The 23,565-nt window shown below is 40.3% G+C and overlaps 2 protein-coding genes across 2 annotated transcripts; both read left to right on the top strand.

Annotated features, from left to right (window-relative positions):
- Positions 1–1,232: 1,232 nt before the first annotated feature.
- Positions 1,233–3,385, top strand: LOC124153068. Its single transcript, XM_046526201.2, has 4 exons — positions 1,233–1,418; positions 1,531–1,587; positions 2,321–2,365; positions 3,255–3,385. Exons 1-4 carry the CDS (start codon positions 1,268–1,270, stop codon positions 3,302–3,304), a joined length of 303 nt encoding a protein of 100 aa, XP_046382157.1. The 5' UTR covers positions 1,233–1,267; the 3' UTR covers positions 3,305–3,385.
- A 5,054-nt stretch (positions 3,386–8,439) lies between these two features.
- On the top strand, positions 8,440–21,692 carry LOC124153038 (receptor-type tyrosine-protein phosphatase T-like). Its single transcript, XM_046526147.2, has 15 exons — positions 8,440–8,656; positions 11,464–11,569; positions 12,564–13,289; positions 14,819–14,900; positions 15,420–15,559; positions 16,203–16,282; positions 16,424–16,511; positions 17,057–17,130; positions 17,254–17,290; positions 17,815–17,912; positions 18,309–18,434; positions 18,548–18,699; positions 19,444–19,579; positions 19,752–19,879; positions 20,592–21,692. Exons 2-15 carry the CDS (start codon positions 11,521–11,523, stop codon positions 20,662–20,664), a joined length of 1,989 nt encoding a protein of 662 aa, XP_046382103.2. The 5' UTR covers positions 8,440–8,656; positions 11,464–11,520; the 3' UTR covers positions 20,665–21,692.
- The last annotated feature ends 1,873 nt before the right edge of the window (positions 21,693–23,565 follow it).

Genomic DNA, 23,565 nt, shown 5'->3' with positions numbered 1-23,565 from the left:
CAGATTGGGGGAGGCCGGACATTTTGCACGAAACCTGTTCGACGTCATGTATAGACCCCACGTCATCTGGCAGACCGTCTTCATTTGTGTCAACAGAGGGTGAGATGGGCATGTCCCGTTTTCTACTCACACGTGCTGATGGGCGCACACGTGTCTACAGGCGTCGGGGTGAACGTTACGCCCTCAACTGTGTGCACCGCAAATTGCACGTGTTTGTCAGGACTTTCTACAGCGCAACAACATCCAAACATTACCTTGGCAAGCGCGGTCACCAGATTTGTCCCCGATTAAGCATCTGTGTTGGATCGACGCGTGCGCAGTAGGACTCCACCACCCCAAACACTTCCGGCCTTTCTTGTGGCACTTCAGCATGAAAGGAAGCACAACTTCACAACTTGATTGCATCTATGGGTCGTCGGTGTCAAGCGGTAATTCATGCACGTGGTGGTCACAACCGTCACAACCGATACTGACATTTCCTGTACCCCTGTGACATTAGCTCTATTGTGTACGTGTGTCTGTCTGTGCGACACGATAAATGTTTTGAACATTGTGTACATTGATCCTCAAACGGTGTTTCAATTATTGTTTCTGTGCCCTTTTTCAAACATTGTTTTTATCTTAAATTTTGAAAAACGGTGTCAAGTTGGGTTATTTTTTAAGAGAATATAATTCAATTGCCTTTAGGGGAGGTCGGGTAGGCTTGTGGTTAAAGCGTTCGCTCGTCACGCCGAAGAACCGGGTTCGATTCCCGACATGGGTACAATGTGTGAAGCCAATTTCTGGTGTCCCCTACCGTGATATTGCTGGAATATTGCTAAAAGCGGCGTAAAACCATTCTCACTCACTCACTTACTCACTCAATTGCCTTTAGACGGCCTGCTGTATGATTGGTTGGTTGGTTTGTTGTTTTACGGCGCACTCAGCAATATCCCAGCTACATGACAGCGGTCTGTAAATAATCGAGTCTGGACCAGACAATCCAGTGATTGATATCATGAGCATCGGTCCACCCATAGGGGATCGATGACATGCATCAACCAAGTCAGCGAGCCTGACCACCCGATACCGTTAGTCGCCTTTTACGACAAGCATAGTCGCCTTTTATGGCAAGCATGGGTTGCTGAAGACCTATTCTACATCGGATCTTCACGGGTCACCTGCTGTATGAAGGTGGGGTGTTATGAACCAAATAAGGAGTACAGAGTAGTCCAAAATGTAGAGAATGTTTAGATATGTTCTTGAATAATAATATAAATTCTTCCAGATGCGGCTGTCACTGCTTTTGCCGATTGCAGTGCTTGTTGTGTACCTGAGCTACTCGGAAGGGTGGAGAAAACCATGGCGAAGGCCAAGAATACCATGGCGAAGGCCAAGAATACCATGGCGGAGGCCAAGAATACCATGGCGAGTACGGAGTATGTATTTCAGGATGATTTAGATAATGTTGAAGGAGTTTCCTTCATATTCCTGCTGTACTTTATGTTACTGCCAGTAGCATTTACGTGCATCGATTTTATTTCTTTGCAGCTGTCGGTCGTGATGTCCCAGATGAGAGTGTTCACAGTGATCAGAACGAAATGAGGGGTATGACATTGATATGCCAAATTAAAATTACTATGGACAGTACAAGCTTAGTGGTTACTCACATTTATTGTAAGTTCATAATAAATGAATGAATGTCAGGCACTCTATGATAAAATGGTTGGTCTAACCAGTAAGCATGAAAAGCTTAAGGTATAACGGTTGATAAATTTGATATTGCCATAACCGCTTACTCAACGTATATAAAATCCTAATATTGTATACCGCTCATCGGAGTGCTGCTGGGAGGCAACAGCCAACAAAGGTTTACCTTTTTATGAATTGTTTTTGTGAGTGGCCTGTGCTACTGGTAGGGCAGAACATGTTAACCCTTTCCTCAAACACATTGTGTCACCACTGATTTTCAGTGATCTATTGGGGGCGGTCGGGTAGCCTCGTGGTTAAGCGTTCGCTAGTCACGCCGAAGACCCGGGTTCGATTCCCGACATGGGTACAATGTGTGAAGCCCATTTCTGGTGTACCCCGCCGTGGAATATGGCTAAAAGCGGCGTAAAACCATACTCACTCACTCACTCACCCAGTGATCTATTGATATAATTTTCACTGTTATAATACCTTTTGCGCTCAATGGATTTGTTTCTGCGGTTTGAAGAGACTGGTTATTCTCTTTCATTGACGTCTTATATATTACGCAGTTAAAGCTTGTTTCACATTATTCTCATTAATTCAAACAGTGACAACGTGAAATGTCTATGGTTGAATTGTTTACTTTCAGACACCATGGATGAGAGGCAGGCAACCGTTGACAGAGTTGTTGAAGGTAAACGTCGACGGTTTTCACTATTATGTGTAATGTATTTAATGTTGATTTGTTTTTGTTTTTTCAAGTAATTCCCTTTTCCCATGTTCATATTTTTTTTGTATCTGAATATCCTTATCTTGAATAAGTTGTTTATTACTTGCCCGTGAAGAGATCACCCGTTTAATAAACATACAGCTGTATTACACATTGTGTAATACCAAAACGCGTGCTCATGTACTCTCGGAACACGTTTCATGAAACATATTGAAAGCTCTCAACATCCCTTGGCTTATTCAACGACATTGCGTGTGGAGATGATAGATCACTGAGAGGAGCTTAAGCACACTCGATGACGCCAGCAACCTTGTTGCTAGGCTGACGTCACATGGCATTGTTTCGCCGAAGGATCTTGCAACAAAATTCCACAAATTACGTCATCAGGTATTGTGACGTGATTGTAAACTTTGAGGTGCAAGGCCCCGTTCCACAAGGCGATCGTGCTGTAGCGCAACGACAGCCGTTGGTCTAAGTTTAAGTATGTGAGTTGCGATAACCTTAACGCTACGATAATTTTGTGGAACGGAATTCTAAAAGTAGACTATTGTATGGTAATAAATTCATACGTTTCAACTTTTGACGTGTTTGAAGTATTATTTTGTTAAACTCAATTGTATTATGCCGTGGATCGTGTAGGTGTCAGCCTATTCACACCCGACAGTATAATTCTAAAAACGTTTTAAATGGCAAGTAATAAATAAAATACTAAACTCGCTACGCTCGCTTTCGCTCGTCAGATACCACAACTATTCACTCGTTTCATAAAATTGGTATTACACGGGAGCTCGTTTAGTATTCTATATTTATGTCGAAATAATAACCCTCGTCTGCCTCCCCCTTCCACCATTAGCCCTCCAGACTCTGGCCGAAAGACATCTGTCTGACGGAGAACAAGACTAGCTGTAACCTGATGGCGGAAACCAAGACGTTCTCCATCATCTGATGTACAGCTGACAGAAACATAAACGATGAAAAAACAAATTTGTTTGTCTCTTTGTTGATTATCTTGAAGGGGGCACGTGTGGCCCAGTCGTCTAAGGCTCCGCGATACGCTGTGCAGAGTTGCGTCCCTTTGGCACGCCAGAAACCTATGATTGTGGGTTCGAATCCCGGTTCGCCCCGATTATGTTTCTAGGTTTGTCAGCACCTTACCCGTGCTCGTGGGTTTCACCGGAGTGGTAAGCGTCTGAGACCTGCATCACTTCAGACTTTCCTTCCACATTAAGCTGTCACGCCGCGATACAACTTGAATAATGTTAAAAGTGGCGTTAAACCCAACTCACTCACTCACTCATTGATTATCTTGAGATTTTGGTTTAGTAAGTCGTGTCTGTTCTAAGTGATGCACCAAATGGGGCTCGACGTGTTTTATGCATGCATGGTTTCATAACCCATGACGGTAGTGTTTCGTGAACATATGATATTTAGATGAAAACACACGGAAACATATGGTACAAGTCAAAACAGAGAATTGCATCGGATATGATTTTTGTCACTGATGAGTCAAATATGGTAACGTTTTACAGTCTTACTGGTAAACGAAGACGACCTGCTAAAACATGATTAATAATTTCTCATTTCTTCGACGGGCAGGGGCTGTCGAGTAGCCAGGTTGTTAAAGCGTTCGCTCGTCACGCCGAAGACCCGGGGTCGATTCCCGACATGGGTACAATGTGTGAAGCCCATTTCTGGTGTCCCCCGACATAATATTGCTGGAATATGGCTAAAAGCGGCGTAAAACCATATTAACTCATCTGACTTTTCGCCGTGCAGAGGAAGTATTGTAAAGACATGTATTTCGTCTTCGACTTTATTCATACACATGAAGCAGGTCCTGTGCTGAGCAGGTACATAAGATTTGCATCACGTGAGTGTGGTATTCCTCCTGGTTTTCTTGTGGCTTTGGAGAGGTTTTAGACACATTCATTTATTGTCCTCACTCACTCACTCACTCACTCAGGTTGTCGTGCCCGGAATAGTGTTCTCACTCACTCACTCACTCACTCACTCACTCACTCTTTCAGGTTGTCGTGCCGGAATAGTGTTCTCACTCACTCACTCACGCTATCAGTTTGTCGTGCCGGAATAGTGTTCTCACTCACTCGCTCACTCACTACATCAGGTTGTCGTGCCGGAATAGTGTTCTCACTCACTCGCTCACTCACTCACTCACTCACTCACTCACTCACTCACTCACTCACTCACTCACTCACTCTGCAGTGTACAACTAGTATCACTATCTCTTATAAACATGTGTTTGTTGTTTAACGCCGCTCTCAGCAATATTTCTGCTGTATGACGGTGGTCTGTAAATACTCGAGACTGGACCGCATCGATCCACGCAAATTGTCAGCTGAAATGAAAGCTCATTTAGTTGAAACTAAAAACCATATGTTCATTTTGAATTACGTCTTCCGTGTACAAGTGCAGAGATTCTTTTGAGTTTTTAGCTGTATTTCATGTTTACATATTCCCTATAAAGTAATGGCAATGGCTACACTGGTGTACAAATACAGTATATTCTTCGTCCTTTCGTTGTCCTTACGTCGTAGAATGGATACTTTAAGCCTAATTTTGCTAATAAGATAACATTCTCTTGATCGACAGGTTAAGTTGTATCCGATTCTTTTTGCGCCTAGTGGTGAAGGATTGACTTGTCACGCTAAAGGCCTGCTTTCGATTCAACACACGTATCTGCAATAATATTATAAGACCATTTTGAGTATCCCCGAAATGGATGGAATATTGCTGGAAGTGGTGTCTCACTCACTCAATCACGGTACAATTTCATACATATATCATGGTTCTTTGAAAGCGTCAGGTAATTTACTCCCATGAAAATATGGTGTAAAAAAGACAAAAAGAGATTTGGAGTCAGGTACCTGAATAAAAAGGTCAAACAATGAAACTATTAATATTACTTACTACAGAAGAGAAAATGCATTCATGTTGTATATTGTTGTGCTGAGTATTGAGGGAGTTGTGCATTTCTTCTGCTTCCTGCACTGCACGTGTTTGGGTATTGAGGGGGAGGGTCAAAGGTCGTGTAGTTTTTTCTGCATTCATACAGTGCTACACCGCACGCGTTTGGGTATGAGGGGATGGGTCAAAGGTTATGTAGTTTTTGTTTTGTCACACCAGCTGTGAGACGATGGAATGTGAAAAGGAAATGCAAACCATGAGTCATATTGGGGATTTGACATGTTAAATGGACAGTGCAGAAAGAAACATACGGAAGCCTGTTAGGGCCATGTGTTTTTTTGTGTTTTTTCTTGAAATTTAAAAAAAACTAAGTTGAAATTTTTAAAAACTAAGTTGAAATTTCAAAATAGTATCTTGAAAAGTCAACTTAGTATCTTGAAATTTCAAGATAGTATCCAACAAAAATAAGAAAGAAATGGCCCTAAAAGGCTTCCGTAGAAACACGTATCACCGAGGCCTATTTTACTGTAATATCGCCTACGTGCCTTCTTGCAACACAAGCGCAACATACTCTGCACGCTAACAACCCAGGATACACAAGCAGGATGCTGTGCACCAGTGTTAGTTAAGTGTCGGAGTTGTCTCCCTTCCACCATCATCAGAAACTATCACCACATTCTCGTATGCCAGCTGCACTGGCGAGGTATAGAATTTAACGAGAACACACCACCGATATAATTTCCTTATTTTTTTACATTTCTTTGATCGAATTGGTTCAGTTTGAATAACTGTCAGAAGCAACATGTTCATACACAACCTTTCATAAGCAAATGTATACCGATGAGCAACTATCTGGCTTGGTTTGTTTTGAGGTCTGCAATTGCTTGGCTGTGTGTGTCCTTCAGATGAGTAGGTAGTCCTGTCGCATACTGTTCACATAGTAATGATCTCCTTACCAATGGCAAACACTTAGTACATTAATTTTTTTCTGATTTAAGATATGCATTGTTAAAGGTGCAGATTGCATTACTCAGGAAAGCCTTTTTGAAATATAATTTTGTTCAATACGGGCTTTGTACTGCCGCTCCAGGACCCTCTCAACGTCTTGTTAACAACAGCATCAAGTCAGCGAGTCAGCCAGTTCAAACGTAAATCTCTTTAGTTGTAACTCTCTTGGTTGTAAGTGTACAAAAAAAACAATCAGGGGTTATACATACATTTTTTCTGAAAAATCAGAGAAACGCAAAAGTGATTTTAGATGTATATTTTATAGATCATATAAACACTAAACATTTGGTGATCGACTGTTCGAAATCTGCAGACATCATTCTCATTGACCAAGGGTCCATATGGCACACAGTAGATTTTCAACGTGACGGTCATCTGTGCTCAATATATTGTATGTCAACCAATAGTGTCCAAAACTGACTGGCATCGTCGTCTCATGGAAACAATCAGAACCTGTGTTGTGGCCTAAAGAGTGTTCACCCACTCTTCCTGCAGTGATTGTGCCAACTGTGGAGGGTTCTGTGGTTGTTGCTGACGTGCTCGCAGTCGTTGATCCTGTGCATCCGATAAATGTTTGATTGGGTTTAAATCTGGAGACCTGAAGGGTCATAGCAGGAGCTGGATGTTGTGATTACTCACAAAGGTTGTTGTCAGTCTTGGCGTGTGATGTCGGGCGTTGTCTTGTTGGAAAACGACGTTGCATAATGGGAAGGACGTGTTGCCGAAGAATCTCATCCGTGTAACGTTGTGCCGTTAAATTCCCCAGAACTGGCACCAAGTCTATTCTACAAGCGTAGGAGAAAATAAAAGTTGTCAGAGGTTTATAGATGATTTTGTATTAAGAAAACATTTGAATAAAGAAGCTTTGCCTAGTGATTGTTCTGACTGTGGTTTTGTCCTTTGATGCTGAACCAGTCATTATGTCACGTAAGATCAGACATTGAATAGTGATTAGCATCATAACAAATCCATGCGAATCATGTTCACAAAATAGTCTCAGACAAATTACCCTCAAATGGCGGTCACAGAATTGGTTCTAAGTGATTAAGTGGTTGACAATATCCCTTGCCCCAAAACGTTACAGTTTATATGTGACACGAAAAATATAAGCATTTGACATGTGTAATATCTCCAACGGTAGCAATATAAAGAAGGTCTGAAAGTTTGACTGCATTGAATTACACATGGTATTTATTGTGTGCAACATCTATTGGGTTTTACTTATGTACTGAATTAAAATAAACCATTTTGTACTCCCCGAACCCTAAACCTGCAGGAATATATTTTGTGCTATTTCCTTATAAGTGTGCTGACATTTCATATCGCATAATGCCTACTCGTATTACTACTATTTTAATAGATTACCGGGTCGGTCGGGTAACCTAGTGGTTAAAGCGTTCGCTTGTCACGCCGAAGACCCGGGTTCGATTCCCGACATGGGTACATGCTTTCATGCTTCCCGTTTGAATTGTGGTTCTAGCTCTGCCTAAATCAACAAAAGGTTTACGACATTACCATGCCGGTATCCCATTTGACACAATAAAGAACTTCTACACCTGCATGAACCTATCACAAATAAGCATTCACACGTGTTATAATCATTATTATCATTCATGTTTGTTCCTATGGATACTCAAAATGGGTTCCTGTCTCTGAGAGGATGGGGTGGTCCATTCGTCTAAAGCGCCGCAATTCGTTGTGCACAATTGCGTCCTTTGGGAACGCGAGAAACCTATGATAATAGGTTCGAATCCCGGTTCACCCCGATAATTCTTCTAGGTGTGTCAACACCATACTCTAGATCGTGGGTTTCACCAAAATAGTAGACCTGAATCACTCGGGCTTTCCTCCCACATGAAACATACACGCCGTTAAGTATATGGCATGAATACTGTTCAAAGCGGCCTTAAACTCAAGTCACTCACTCGTTCGCTCCTGTCCTTGAACAACTACTTTAATTATTCTTAATGTGCGAATATACCGAATGCTGTCCTGCAATAAATCGACAGGAAAATGTTAGTTTCAGTATCATGTCGACTGACCCACAATAGTAGTATCAAACTACACATGGAGAGGCGACATGAGGCAAGCTTAAGTGATGTCATGGATTGACAAGGACATAGAAACTTGTCAGGATGCCACACTGGGTTCCAATCCTCTAAAATATTACTAATAGTCCACGAGCTACTGCACCCCTCATTTTCCGTGACTGCGAGATTTTTTTGTTATCTGATGCAAACCATAACAATTATCTCATTCAACTAGTTCACGGTAACCGGTTGTTGTAATGGATCATTTGGGGTCCGGGGAAGACCGTTTGGGGTAAGTAGGTTGTATTTTTTTTACCCCATTATAGCTTTGGCTTTACAAATCTAAACATCCATATTGTCTATAACTCAGTAACTATCACGCTCAAGATTATATATTCGAGAAAAGGATTATACATGCTAGACACAAAAAGTGTATTACTAGTAGAATGTCATACGACACAGCACTGTAAGAGCATTCTACTGGAAGTATTTTGTGTTCGCCATGGTTTTTTATGTTTTCACATTATCAATATAGTTTCGAACATATATTTGTCATGTTATTATTTCCAAACAGTATTCTGTTTTAAAATCAATAGTACAAGATGAACGTCAAACCAATACAATCATACCAATTTACAACATTTAGCTTGAGATAACACAGTTCTCGACATAATATTCACGTTGACGCATCCACGCATTAACGATAACATGATATCATTAAACTACAGTAATATTCTTCTTTTAAGAATATAAAAAATATCCGTTTTCTAGGATGTTTTCTGTGCTTTCTGAAGCTATGAATATCCATGAAAGATTTCTCATTTTCTTCATCAACTTGATTATATTAACAGTTGTAAACTATTTGTATATGCGTTTGGTATCCAAAATGTGTTTACTGTATGTTCGTATGTACATGTGAATGATGGGTCAACAAGGGTATTTAAGTTTTCAAGTCTGTTGTGGGAAAAGATCTCCAAACACCTGATGTCATGTTCTCAAGTAAACACTAAGGGATCGCATGAGGCAGTGATTAGGGACAGTTCAAATTATGGCCACATTCAACGATACCTGCAAGGAATAAGTCTCGTTTGAATATACCCACTGTAAACATCTTGGTGTAAATATACACAGAAAGGAAGATTGCATAAGAATTTTTTTCCAATGCATCATCGTGTAATGTAAGAGAATGATGGGAACTTGTCGTTGTATGACAAACGTTATAATGGGGAGACAGTTCATGACAGAGTGAGTGAGTGAGTTGGGTTTAACGCCGCTTTTAACAGTATTCCAGTTATATCATGGCGTGTCAGCTTAATGTGGGAGGAAAGCCCGAAGTGATGCAGGTCTCAGACGTTTACCACTTCGGTGAAACCCACGAGCACGGGTATGGTGCTGACCAACCTAGAAACATAATCGGGGAGAACCGGGATTCGAACCCTCAATCATAGGTTTCTGGCGTGCCTAAGGGACGCAACTCTGCCAGCGAATCGCGGCGCCTTAGACGACAGGGCACCCGTGCCCCCAGTTCATGACAAGCCACTTATGTGGATAATGGTCGCAATAAGGACGTTGGGGAAAGATCGTGCGAGTTATTTCAGTACAACGACTTTCAACCTGACTTTATAATTTATGTTATAGCATCATTACAGTGATATTATGTTGAAGCATGAGTGCAATACTGCCAATACATACACCTTATTCTTTAATGAGCGTCTACGTGTTGTGATGAAAAGAACGATTATCACGTAATTTCGTAAATTAACAAAATTTAATTATCATTTTCAATAAACAATAGTCAAATGGCATCAACAACCATACGAAATAGAGCGTCATTAATTGAATGAAAATATGCTTTATATATCCATGAACCAACATTTTGTCTCCATGGAGAATAAATAAAACACAGGATGTTTCCTGAAACATAAAATGTCATCTGCCGAAACATTGGGCGTAAAAGACAAATAGCGGTGAATATTATTTGAATGGACCACTGACAATCAGTAATGTTACCAGGTGTTCACGAAAAGGATAAGCATGTGCTGCCCTACCCGAAACACCCACCACTCACACAGTTTGCATTAAACAATATGAGTTGTTTTGTACTCCATACGACGGCAGCCTGTAAACAAAGTAGACAGCCAGAGGATCGACCAGGACTAGTGATACAATAGCGCATTTTCTGATTTTGTTGAAACTGTTTCACAAATGCATTGACATGGCATTCTTTAGTTTTAATTGTGTGCAGGTAGTGGTGAGGTGAAACGGCGTTTACGTCGCGTCCAATTATATTGCACTTATGTAGCGACGCGCATGCACGTGTGTGTGTCCAAACTGATGCCGATTTATAGTGCTAGCACACTGAGATACCATGCCGCAGTTTAACATTAATACCCCACTCAGACACAGTATACTGAGGGGGGAGGGGAAATTGGGTTTAACGTCGCGTCCAAGATTATTGCACTTATATAGCGACGTGCATGCGTGTGTGTGTGTGTGTGGCTGCTTGTACTAGTCCGGACTGGTGCCGATTTATAGTGCTAGCTCACTGAGATACCATGCCGCAGTTTAACATGAATACCCCACTCAGACACAGTATACTGACTCCGAGCCGACCAGTCCTTGTTATAGCCCCTTAATGCCGAGCGCCAGACAGGGTAACAACAAGTATCATCCTTTAACGTCTTTTGGCATGACGCGGTCGGGAAGCCAGACAAGGTAACAACAAGTACCATCTTTTAACGTCTCTGGTATGACGCGGCCGGGGATCGAACCCTCGACCTTCCGCTTTCCGGGCGGACGCTCTACCACTAGACCATGGAGGCGCTCCCGTGTGCAGGGATTTGCTTACTTCCTAAAACGTATACTTATCGTGTATGAATTCATTTAAGTACACCTGTTTGGAAATGTTTTAGCACGATATGTAAAGACTTCGCGAATAACGAATCGATATAATGCTTATGAACCCTTGTCATTTCTAATAGAATTACTTTGAACATGCAGGCAGCAAAATAACGGTTTACATGTCATGGCGTTGTCGATTTACATTATATACTCACTCATAAATGTATCTTTCTCAATTTGTTTTCTTTTCTGTTACAGAATACCACTAAGGCCTTGAAGTATTGATTGTAGCACTTTGGCACACTGACCCTGGTGATGGCTTGGTTTAAGCAAATCTTCTGTATGTCATGCCTTGTAGCAAATGGTAAGATCGTGTATCAATCTTCTCGTGAAGCACAGATTTTGTTTGCTTAAAGGGTGTTATTATAAAACGTCAACGCTAGAGAATCACAATGGAAGTAAACCGATGTTGTTCTAACATGTTGAATATCTGAAATACCGTGCATTTTTTACAATAATAAATTTCTTCTTCATGTTATTCTTAATTATATATTGAAGTGATGTGAAATGAGGATTATTGCACTTATATTGCGATGTGTAACTGGGTGCGTGCATATGGCTGCTTGTACTAGTTATGCCGGTCTTATAGTGCTATTCCACTGATATAGGATATCACTGAGCCGGTCAGTCGTTGTTAATCCCCTTAATGTGTGAGTGAGTGAGTGAGTGAGTGAATATGGTTTTATGCCGCTTTTAGCAATATTCCAGCAATATCACGGCGGGGGACACCAGAAATGGGCTTCACACATTGTACCCATGTCGGGAATCGAACCCGGGCCTCGGCGTGACGAGCGAACGCTTTAACCACTAGGCTACCCGATCGCCCCTCAATCCCTTTAATGCCGAGTACCAGGCAGAGTAACAACAGGTACCTTTTAACGGGTTTTGGATTGACAAGATCGGCGATCCTTTCCGCTATATTCACTAGACCACGGATGCGCTGTCCACATTGAGAGTAGTTGTTTGTAAAAATAATTTGAAATATAAATAATTTTCTCAGCTTGTGTTATAAAATGTTTCACCGCTTCTGTCGCCAAGATTCCTTGTGGCGGTGATGAGTCTTGTGTTGTAGGTCTACCTCGCTGTATCAACAACTCCATAATATAGCGACCAGTTAGAAAAGGCAATAAATAACACAAGTGGCACTTTGGCACTGTTTTTTTTCTCTAGATACGTTTCGCTCATCGTTATTATAAAATCTGTATCAAAGAAAATGCACTTTTATTTAATTAACATGTTTTCCTTTCGTAAATATTTTTGACGTGTCCTCTGAAATTGCATTTTCTACTTTTTGACAGCTCTTACAACCATTACTCCATGCAGTAACTGTGACGGTAACAGCGTGACCTGTGTTGACGGTGCGTGTCTACCTCGCTGTGTCAGTGTGACGTCATCTATAGAGTGTTTCCAGTGTCGGGACTCCAGGTTCTATGGTAAACAGTGTGAACTTGACTGTCCAGACACCTGTCTCAACTCTCGCTGTCAGATGGACAACACCCGTGTTGTATGTACAGAGGGATGTGTCGCCGGCAAGAAGGGAGATAACTGTGGTGCGCCCTGTCCTACAGCCTGTACACAGTGTGAACGTTATGGTGATGGTTGTACAGGACCGTGTCAGAATCCCCGGTTTTACGGTCCACACTGTAGAACACCTTGTTCCTCCAGCTGTACAGATGGATGCAATAGGATCACGGGGGAGTGTGACAGCTGTGAGCCAGGTTTCACAGGGGACAAGTGCGATGTCACCTGTCCCCCAAACTGTAGAGATGGATGTGACAAAGACACGGGGGAGTGTGACAGCTGTGAGCCAGGTTACAGAGGGAAGTACTGTGACAGCTGTGAGCCAGGTTACAGAGGGAAGAACTGTAATGATGCCTGTCCCTCAAGCTGTAGGGATGGATGTGATAAGGAGATCGGAAAGTGTGAGGGTTGTAATCCAGGGAACAGTGGGGAGTACTGTAATGTCTCCTGTCCTATCACCTGTAGGGAAGGATGTGACCAAGACGGCGGTTGCAACGAGACAGGTAAATTGTACACATTTTATGTCTTACAATTCCGAAAGGACATAGACAAATTTCGAATGCAGTTGTGTTGTGGGACATTGTGACAGTTGTGATACTAGAAATGTTGTTCACGTCCAGGTAAGTTGTACACATTTTATTTTATTACTAGCAATTCCTCAAGGAAATAGACAAATGACGAAAGTAGTTGTATTGTGATGGTGTGATAAAATCTGTAAAGTTTAATGTTACCTGTCCCCCCAACTGTAGAGATGGATGTTACAGGCGCACAGGGGAATGCAAAATTGGAAATGGTAAGTGTCAAGGTTTTTATGTATATGATGGACATACATACAGTAAATTAACATTCACATGGAAACAGGTGACGGTTTCATGAAGTTAAAGGAACATCCAGTTATAGTTATTAATTTACTTTATGTACATATTTCATTGGGTAACAATGTTCCCACGAACTGTCTGTAACGAATGTGTACTGAATAATACGCGTGGCATTTTGGAGTGAATAATACACAATTATCATCTGAATATATGCACATACGTATACCCTACACACTAGAACACCGCCGCAACTGAATAGAATTGAGCCCTATTTTGACTTGTCAATCACTGGATTGTCTGGTCCAAACTCGATTATTTACAGACCGCCGTCATGTAGCTGGAATAGTGTTGAGTGCGGCGTTAAACAACAAATAAACAAAAACAAAATTTGTGTCATAAATATAATTTGTGTTCCCGTTTTTATTCATGGGAACGCTTGACTGACTTTTGTGTATGTTCGTGAATAGCCACCCATGGGCAACGCTTAGCTCACCTGTCGCTAACACCTGTAATGTTCAAGTGTGTGCCCCCCCTCAGGGAGTACTAATTAGAATTAGAACTCTTTAACTGCCAGGCCACCCCCACAACACTTCGAATGATGCTATGGGGAATAATTTATTTAAAGGTTGCCCAGCAGTAGAAAATGCATATAGCAGTGAACCATTGATGACTCAGACTGTATTTTCACATTTAAGACGATATGTAATTTTTGTCATTTCATAGTCAATAGTCAAGTAGTACGAGTATTGATGGTTATTAGGCCACACTTTAGTTGACATATAAGATCACTCATTGTATTGTTTTTATCTCTAGCATCAACATAAATAGTACTGTTACTTCAATTGTTAAGTAACGTAAATGTTTTGATATAGTTAACAGACACATGTGTAAAACTTTCATAATAACATACTTAACTAATATATTAATATACCTATATCTAAATTAACATCGTTTTAACAGACCATTTACAAATGTAGATTTGAAACTGTTGACACAATTACAAGTATATTACATGTTTAGTGGATTTTTTACATGAAATGTTTTCCTATCGAAAAATCTAGTGGCCTGTATCCTGAAACTGAAAACAAAATGAATCAATATGGAGTCTTTCATAGGCATTTAGAAGTTGGAGAACATGAATACATAACACTTTTTTATGGATACCAACTTTTTTTATTCTTTCCTGAAGAACTATATCACTCCTTAATTTGCAGACATGTCTACAGTCGGATCCATACTGACGTCATTGGCTGTAACTATCTGTATAGCGGTCGTTGCGTGTTTAATATTGAGAAGGTAAATAGTCAGCCATGGGTACGACATGGCAACGTTTGACTGATGGCATCTGTTGCTTGACTGAAAAGACATTATTTGAAATTTTGTTGAATTTGCTCCGTGCGTTACCGAAAGTAATTGATCAAATTCACTGCGAGTAATGTCATCTGGTCCTCCATCTTTCAGAATTAACTAATGATGTAATATAGGTTTGAGTGAGTGAGTTAAGTTTAACGTCACATCGGCAACATTTCAGCCATATCGTGACGAGACCTTATTGACATTTATAATGTAATAAAGGAGTTTAGTGTGATGGTGTACACAAAAGTGGCACAGAATTGGCACCAAATATGATCCGTCAAAATATTTAGCAATCACAAAACAAATACTAAACAAATGACATGATATTAAGATTTACAAATATATATTTTATAAAGATACTTATTTAGCAGTAGTTTGTCTTTGATGTCGAATGAGTGGTGAATTCTTAAAGTCTTCTTAAGCTGTTTTGTTTTCGAATATCCTCACGGCTAATTACAGATTAAAACTCAAACTGAAACGTGAAGCTGCTCGGAGTGGGCCTACTCCCATGAATGTAAACCCTGCAGTAAGTCTGGATGACATCAGTGAGGCGTCCGATGGATCCACCTCTAACCCTCTATATGAACACGCTGGTGCCTGTAAGTGTGACATGGATATCATGTTGCATACGTTATACTTGGGAATATGCTATCTTAGTAAAGTACAAATTCTAGTACATTTTAGGGGTGGCGTCCTATAGAGGATTCGAACCCACACTCTCAGAGTGAGGCACCTACTCGCCAGCACACAACCTGAGCAACATAACCCAATCAGCTACAGAGGCGTCGACAAAATGGAAGTCCGACAACTGATAGATCACGTACTTTATGTACCCCTCTGTGTGGTGGCAGTTAAATTTGAATCTAGAACCGGACTACGCCTAAAATAATACCAGAATTTGTACTTACGAAGAAGGTGTAATCCCGAATATAACATATGTTACATTTGACCATTTTCTAAGAGGCATTGCTATTATTATCACGCCTGCAAACCCAAAGTATTAATCTAGAATGGACAGGACAAAATACAGAGTGTTGACTGAAAATCTTAATAAGCGTCCGGTTATTTCTCCAGTACGTGTTGCCTACAAGAATTCTGATATTACATAAAAAAGTTACCCTACCTTAGCATCAACGAGGATTCTGGAATAATTCATGTCAGAATTAAGTTTGATCATCACTTGGGTTGAAATGACATGAGAAGATATGGACATGTGTTAAAACAATTAGGTTTCTGTTGCAGTGAGAAACCTTCCACACATTAAGATGTGCCCGGAACTGCAGGAAGACAACTCGGTTACCCACATGGCGCAGGAATTTCGGGTATTACTCTATTGAATTGTGGAACAATGTTTCGAGTTTATCGCATTAATCATTGAAAGACATGTGTGCGATTGTTGCTTCTACGTGGTTTTCACATTAATATGTGCATATCTTGTTATAATACCCCTTGATATTCCTCAGAATCTGCCAACACCTAATAACCAATCTTCACACTGTGGACGTTTGACAGAAAACATATCTAAGAACAGATACCAAGACATTCTGCCATGTAAGTAACCTGCACCTCCAAACCAAGATAAAAGTTACTACGTATTCATTCCGTTTTATAAGATCGACATCAATGCTTATTGGTATTATCATTGTAATCGGTGTCGTTGGCTATCTAGGATTTGTGGTCAAAGCGTTATTTTGTCAAACCATGTTTAATTCCCAACATGGATTCGGCTTGAGAATCCCTTTAATTACTGGAATAGTGCAAAGAATGAGGTGGATCCATACCTACTCACGAATTCGCTAACACTCTTCTTTAACTAGAGATTAGATATAGAGTATAAGTAAGTAAGTATGTACATGTATGTAGTTATGCTTTATAGGTCTATTAAATGGGCTATCGATACATCGATGGTTCAAATATTACTTTCTGATCGATGACATATTTGATCTACTCATAATTTCAAACGATTATTTACAAACCCTTGTCATATACCGGAAATATTGCAAGACGTCTACCCTGACACAAATAGTGTGTAAAGTAAGGACGTAGTTTGTAAAGACTGTGTATCTCACTGCAACTTGGTATGGGTGATGTTTCAGTTGACACAACTCGCGTCTGTCTCACAGTGGAGAATGAGGAGCAGAGTGACTATATCAACGCCTCGTACATCGACGTAAGTATATTCACTTCAAGTGTTAGGATATTCACATGTATTTCGTAAACCATCCAATAGGGAGAAGATAAACTTAAGAAAATATAATTGTGTTTTAACCTTCTTTTTTCCACCTTTTTGTAGGGTTACGGACATCAATCAGAGTGGATTGCAACACAAGGTAGTTATACGCATGTATTTTGGTTGGTTGGTTGGTTTGTTGTTTAACGCCGCACTCAGCAATATTCCAGCTATATGACGGCGGTCTGTAAATAATCGAGTCTGGACCAGACAATCCAGTGATTAATATCATGAGCACCGATCCACGCAATTTGGATCGATGACATGCATCAACCAAGTCAGCGATCCCGTAAGTCGCCTGTTACGACAAGCATAATCACCTTTTACGGCAAGCATGGGTTGCTGAAGACTCGGAATCTTCACGGGTCTGTACGCATGTATACTATTGCATGTTTGCACACAATATAACATATAGGAATTCCTTCAAATATATATATTACAGCAATTTTCAGTAAATACTCAAGCACATTACCATGAAGCATGCTGTGTAATGCTCTCCTGACAATTTTATCATCCAACCGATCCTCGACCTGTTATGAACATCTGTTATGAACATCTGTTATGAACATATGTTGGTACAACACCTTCTGTGGGGATAACTGTTTTAATTTCTATTGAGCACAGGTCCGCCTAGCCACTTGATGTTGGACTTCTGGAGAATGATCTGGCAGGTTGAAGCCACCAAGATTGTAATGCTGACAAGACTTGTAGAAGCAGGATTTGTAAGTGGTATATGGGCGTTAAATCTTTCCAAAGAGGTTTCCCCATTAAGAGGTATTACAATTCATGTTTGTATAAATAATTTTTATAATTTAGTTTCATTCAGCTTTGGAGAGTAGTTTTATGCTAACAGTGATACTATATCTCATCGCTACACAACGTCATTTATCTGCCTTAATTCTTGACCGTTACTCTGTTCAGATCCAATGAAACCTCATTTCTTAGCATTCCCTTGAAATAGTCCGGGTAAACGAATGTCCGTATTAACGTATTATGGGTTCGGTGTAAAGTTTATCATAAGTTAGAGTTTTCTCAAAAGTAATCTTTCGGAAAGCGGGCTTCATTATCAAAGGGATCAAGACTAACGATGCTTCACCGGTTTCATGCCTTCATTGTAGGTAAAGTGTGACAAGTACTGGCCATGCTGCAGCATGGACTGCAAGACTTACGGGGATGTGTCCGTCCAGTGCGTGGAGGAGAGGGTGTTTGAACATTACACTACACGACAATTCGCCGTTTGGAAAGTAATTAATATTTAGTCTCTTGTGACTTAATTGCTTCTCCATCGCATTGAAACATTACAAACGTTACATTGTTTTCACGGTATGATCTTAATTCATAAAAACGTGTTTAACAGGCCAACTCCCAAACAAGGAAGATCAACCACTTGCACTACACATCCTGGCCGGCCCATGGTGTACCCGATGAAGTGGCTACTCTCATTGACTTCTATAAGGTGGTCAAGAACACGGATGCAGATGAAGAAGGCCCAACAGTGGTGCATTGCAGGTACACTCAAGTTTCAATGTTGAGCCTATGCATTTCAAGATATCAAAATTTGTACCAACATCATTCTGTCGAGCTTAACTACAGAAGTATCTTTCGCACACATATATCGAAATGCGTTTTTCATTTTTTAGAACATTGGGAAAAACATGTGAAATGCTTGACTTCCCTATAGATAACATGTTCGAAAAATGTGGTGATAGGACATTTAGGCAAAAGGTGTCAATTGTGCTCCCCTGTGTGCTGATCTGTTTGATTCTGCATGTGAGTACAAATGTCTGCTCGGATTAGCGCAAGGGAATTTGGCCAAGGCATTTAACCTTTATACCCTTGATATATCGATTTCTGCTGGGATTTGCAAATTCAAAACACGGGACTTTGGTCATGTTACATTTAAGCTCCGATGATATGATATCGTTCACAAATTGCCAAATACCCCTTTTACTGGATTACCCACCTGAAGAAGTTGAGATAAAAGATACAAAGGACACAGTCTCATCTATTTCATATTTACATCTTTGCAAAAAGATTCAGAGTGACATTATAGTATTGCTCCAAAGTAGTGGGATCAGGGTTACAGCATTCAAGGCTTTCAGAAAACATTGTGGTAGACATGTGGAATATTTGCACATTTGACTCATCAGTGAGAAAAATGTTGTCAAATATAATTCCCTATTTGGCTTCACCATGAACCATATGTTCATGCTTAAATAATTTCTGTAATTTTTCTCTCTTCGTGTAATGCAGTGCTGGGGTTGGACGAACCGGAACGTTTCTGGCCCTGGGGTTTCTGATTGAACAGTCGCGGTATGAAGGTCAAGCCTGTGTGTTCGCCTGTGTCAAAGGATTCCGAATGCAGAGAATGAATATGGTGAACACACCGGTAAGTGGACAGATATTATCTCACACACATGTTAGTATGTGGAGAATGGTTCGTTATATTATATAGGTACCCAAATAATATTCCGTTCTTTGTCATGTAATCATATTGAATTTTTAGGAATAATATATGCATTTTGAGACTGCTTTTAATGAATAAATGTTTTGGATTGCAGGAACAGTACATTCTCCTGTACAGAGCCCTGATCGGAGCCCTGCAGACCCGGGGGATACTGCCTGACAACTGTAGACCTGTGTGGCTCCAGTGTCAGCGATGCTGGAACAATGTCGCTCACCAACCTGTGTAAGCATCAAAACTATCAATAGCAAGTGATGAAACTACACGGCATCACGTATGTCATATCAGTTTGTTTGTTGTTGTTTAACGCCGCACTCAGCAATAGTCCAGCAATATGACGGCGGTCTCTAAATAATCAAGTCTGGACCAGACAATCCAGTTATTGACATCATAAGCATCAATCCACGAAATTTGGATACGATGACATGCATCAGCGAGCCTGACCACCCGATCCTTCGACTATTACGGCAAACATGGCTTGCTGAAGACTACCCCGGATCTTCACAGGTCCAGTCACATCAGTAATGTGATGTGTCAGTTACAGCAAATTATATGAGGGGTGGAAAGTGCTTCCCCTTTTCGCAAACACCTTGTGTCATCTTTTCAGTGATCCATTCATATACTTTTGACTCTAATCGACTTATACGCCCAAAGAAATCTGTTTAGCGAAAAAAAATCAATATTTTCTGGCGTCGGAGCTATATATAATAGGAAAGGAATGCAGAAGGAAGCAATATCGTATTAACGCCAGCACATTCAATTGCTTACATTCAGATTCCCTGAATACAATTTCCTCAAACATTTCGCTTCGGAAATTAGTACGTGTCCTTTCAGTGGTGAGGGGGGAGATGATGATATACCAATAATTTAAAAACACAACTCGTGTTGTCATGACGTTCATTCAGCATATTTCACTTTCATCTTTCATATTTCACAGATGCAACGGCGTGTTGATGAGGCAAGTGGCAAATAGACCAGCGAATTCATACGCCAATCAAGATGCAATGTAAAACCGGATGAGTTCTCTTTGTCCACGCGTCACTCATAATTGAGCCGTTCATAACATGCCCGTGTATACCACATTGCCTACTTACGGATGTGTCCCCCTGAAACACGTTCAACGTGTTCATCACTGCATATTTGGCCTATGGTCTTACGTCCATGTTGTAAATTGTTTGGGACAGATTTTCAAATGACCGCCTCATCTTATTTTCCTCGAAGTCAGAGTCTATCTGCAATGATTTCATCGTTTGAACTAACCCAACTAAAGTGTTATTCCACAAGAGGCCCATTTTATTGCAAATATTTGGAGTGAGCTTTTCAACCATATGTTATGTCAACTGGATTAATAATAAGCAATGAAATTAATTTATGAAATTTATAGCTTATAGCGTCAAAGAAGCGATAAATTTTTATCTTGAAGCCTTTTTTTAACGTTAAACTTCAGTCTATTTTCCGCTAATATATATTTCTCACTTTTCATGTTCATTTTTTTTCTGACACAATTTAGTCCTCCCTCGATCGCTTATACATTTGTACAAACATCAGTCATACTCTGTCATTGCTGAAGTATATATTTTCTAGGCTCTTTCTGCAAACTGATACCAGTGTACACAATGTATGCATGTATATAAAGTTGTTTTTATTGTATACGATTATGGCTTCCCGTTTGCTCACACTTTAAATTGATTTATACTAACAATCTTAGTATCACAGATTAGTCATTCAGCAGACTGCTTTGGCCTATCATTATATACCATAGGAAACTGTTCTCAATGTAATTACTCATATCAAGGAAGTCATCACAACACAACGAATTCATTTACATGGATCAAACTAAAGTATTTATCCATTACATTCAAATAGCTATACTGTTTATTGTTTGGACAACAATGTATGCTTCCCACATAGGGGCGTGTGGTAGCCTAGTGGTTAAAGCGTTCACACGTCACGCCGAAGACCCGGGTTCGACTCCTCACATGGGTACAATGTGTGAAGCCCATTTCTGGTGTCCCCCGCTGTGATATTGCTGGAATATTGCTAAAAGCGGCGTAAAACCATACCCACTCACTCACTTTACTAAATAGAAACAGAGTGAGTAAGTATGGTTTTACGCCGCCCCAAATAGAAACAGAATCCATACATGTATGTACAAAGCATGATAAATGCAATAGTCCTAACCGACTAGAAATTTTCAAGATACATGTTAATTGTAGATTCATGTCAACGAAATCAGCTTCTATGTTTCATGTACAAATGTTTTCTCATGTACATAATGTTACTGAAAACAATGTTGATTAGTGTTATAATTTCAGGACAAAACAAATACACCTCTCTCCAGTTTATGTAGATCTGAATGTAGTCACAGGTGTGCTGAAATGGGGTTTAACGTCGCGTCCAAGATTAGTGCACTAATGTAGCGACGTGCATGCACGTGTGTGAGTGTTTGGTTGATTGTACTAATCCGGACGAGTGCCGATTTTATAGTGCTAGTCCACTAAGATACCATGCTGCAGTTAAACATGAATACCCCAAGAGCCAACCGGTCTTTGTTTTAGCCTCATAATGCCGAGCGCCAACAAGTAGCATCGATTCTTTTAACGTCTTTTGTTATAACGCGGTCTGGCATCGAACCCTGGACCTTCATCTCCCGGGCGGAGGCTCTACCACTAGACCACTGCGGCGGTTGAATGTAGTGATCAAGGACATGTATGCCCCACGAGCTAGTCTTATAGTAGTGAACTAATATTAGCTAACTGCATTTCAGCTCACAGGTACTGTAAAGGAAGGGAGACTATATACTATTACTATTTCATACACGTATGACTCTCAGATTGCTCTGTATTTTAATGAATAAATGTTAACATAGAAATTAGTTTTGTGTCTGTATTGCGCTGTACTTTGACATAACTGATTTGACATAACACTATACAAACGTAGTTTCATGAAACCCAAGGAAATGAAAAATAAATACTTGAAATATTTCCGCCTTACGCAGAATGTCGTTACAGTAGTTTTTATAGATATTATTCTGAACATCCAAAATGAATAATGAACAAAGAGACAGATTTTGAAAACCAGAATATTATCAAATACAAACTTTAATACCACATTTATATCAGATTGTGTCAAATACTTCACATGCCATTACATAACTTAACATAAGCCAATATAAACACACATTACTCCAGTCCAGCAAGCATGTGACTATATGTGAACCTATTGTATTAAGATTTACGGCGAAAACATTTACACGGTCTGGTGTCACGGATAACAGAATGTGAGTCAGTAACAACTGAAAGAGCAGAGTGCAATTCTCCTTTTGTCCTGCGGACGCGGATGTTACTTCCTCTGAATAGGGGCCACATTGAAACGGAGTCCAGTATTAAACGTTACAGGTGCGGACGGGGTGCAGATGTAGTGCTGCTGGTCTCCCTCAGTTGCCAGTGCTCTCTTTCTAAACTACATGACATATAATATTAAATCAATGTGACAGCTTTACAGAAAAGTTAAAATTTTACGTATTTGCGACTTGTGGAAGATTTGGAAGATGTAAAAATACATACATAATTTATACCTACTTTTTTTACATACATCTTGTATATAGAAGTTGTTAGATGAACTCCGTAATTACTAGCCAGTGCATGTGTATTGTCTCTATGAAGTCGTGCTGATATACTTGACGTAATTCTTAAAGCAACATAAGACAAACCCTGCACACAACAGCAAACGAAGGTATTCTGGATTGTGAACATGCCTTTAATGACCTGATCTTCTGGATAGTGTGATACGTCTTTCTCGTTAATGATAAATAAATGCAACTGACGATACGTGAAGTGAAGATCCCTCTCTATCATTTTAAGCCCCCCACAATCCCCTAGCAACGATGGATACTAGGTTATTCATGAATG

The sequence above is a fragment of the Haliotis rufescens genome, unplaced genomic scaffold (genome assembly GCF_023055435.1).
Source record: "Haliotis rufescens isolate VD_foot unplaced genomic scaffold, xgHalRufe1.0.p SCAF_2, whole genome shotgun sequence".
Taxonomy (NCBI): domain Eukaryota; kingdom Metazoa; phylum Mollusca; class Gastropoda; order Lepetellida; family Haliotidae; genus Haliotis; species Haliotis rufescens.
The sequence above is the reverse complement of the archived record's forward strand: the minus strand, read 5'-3'. Positions and strand labels throughout refer to the sequence as shown.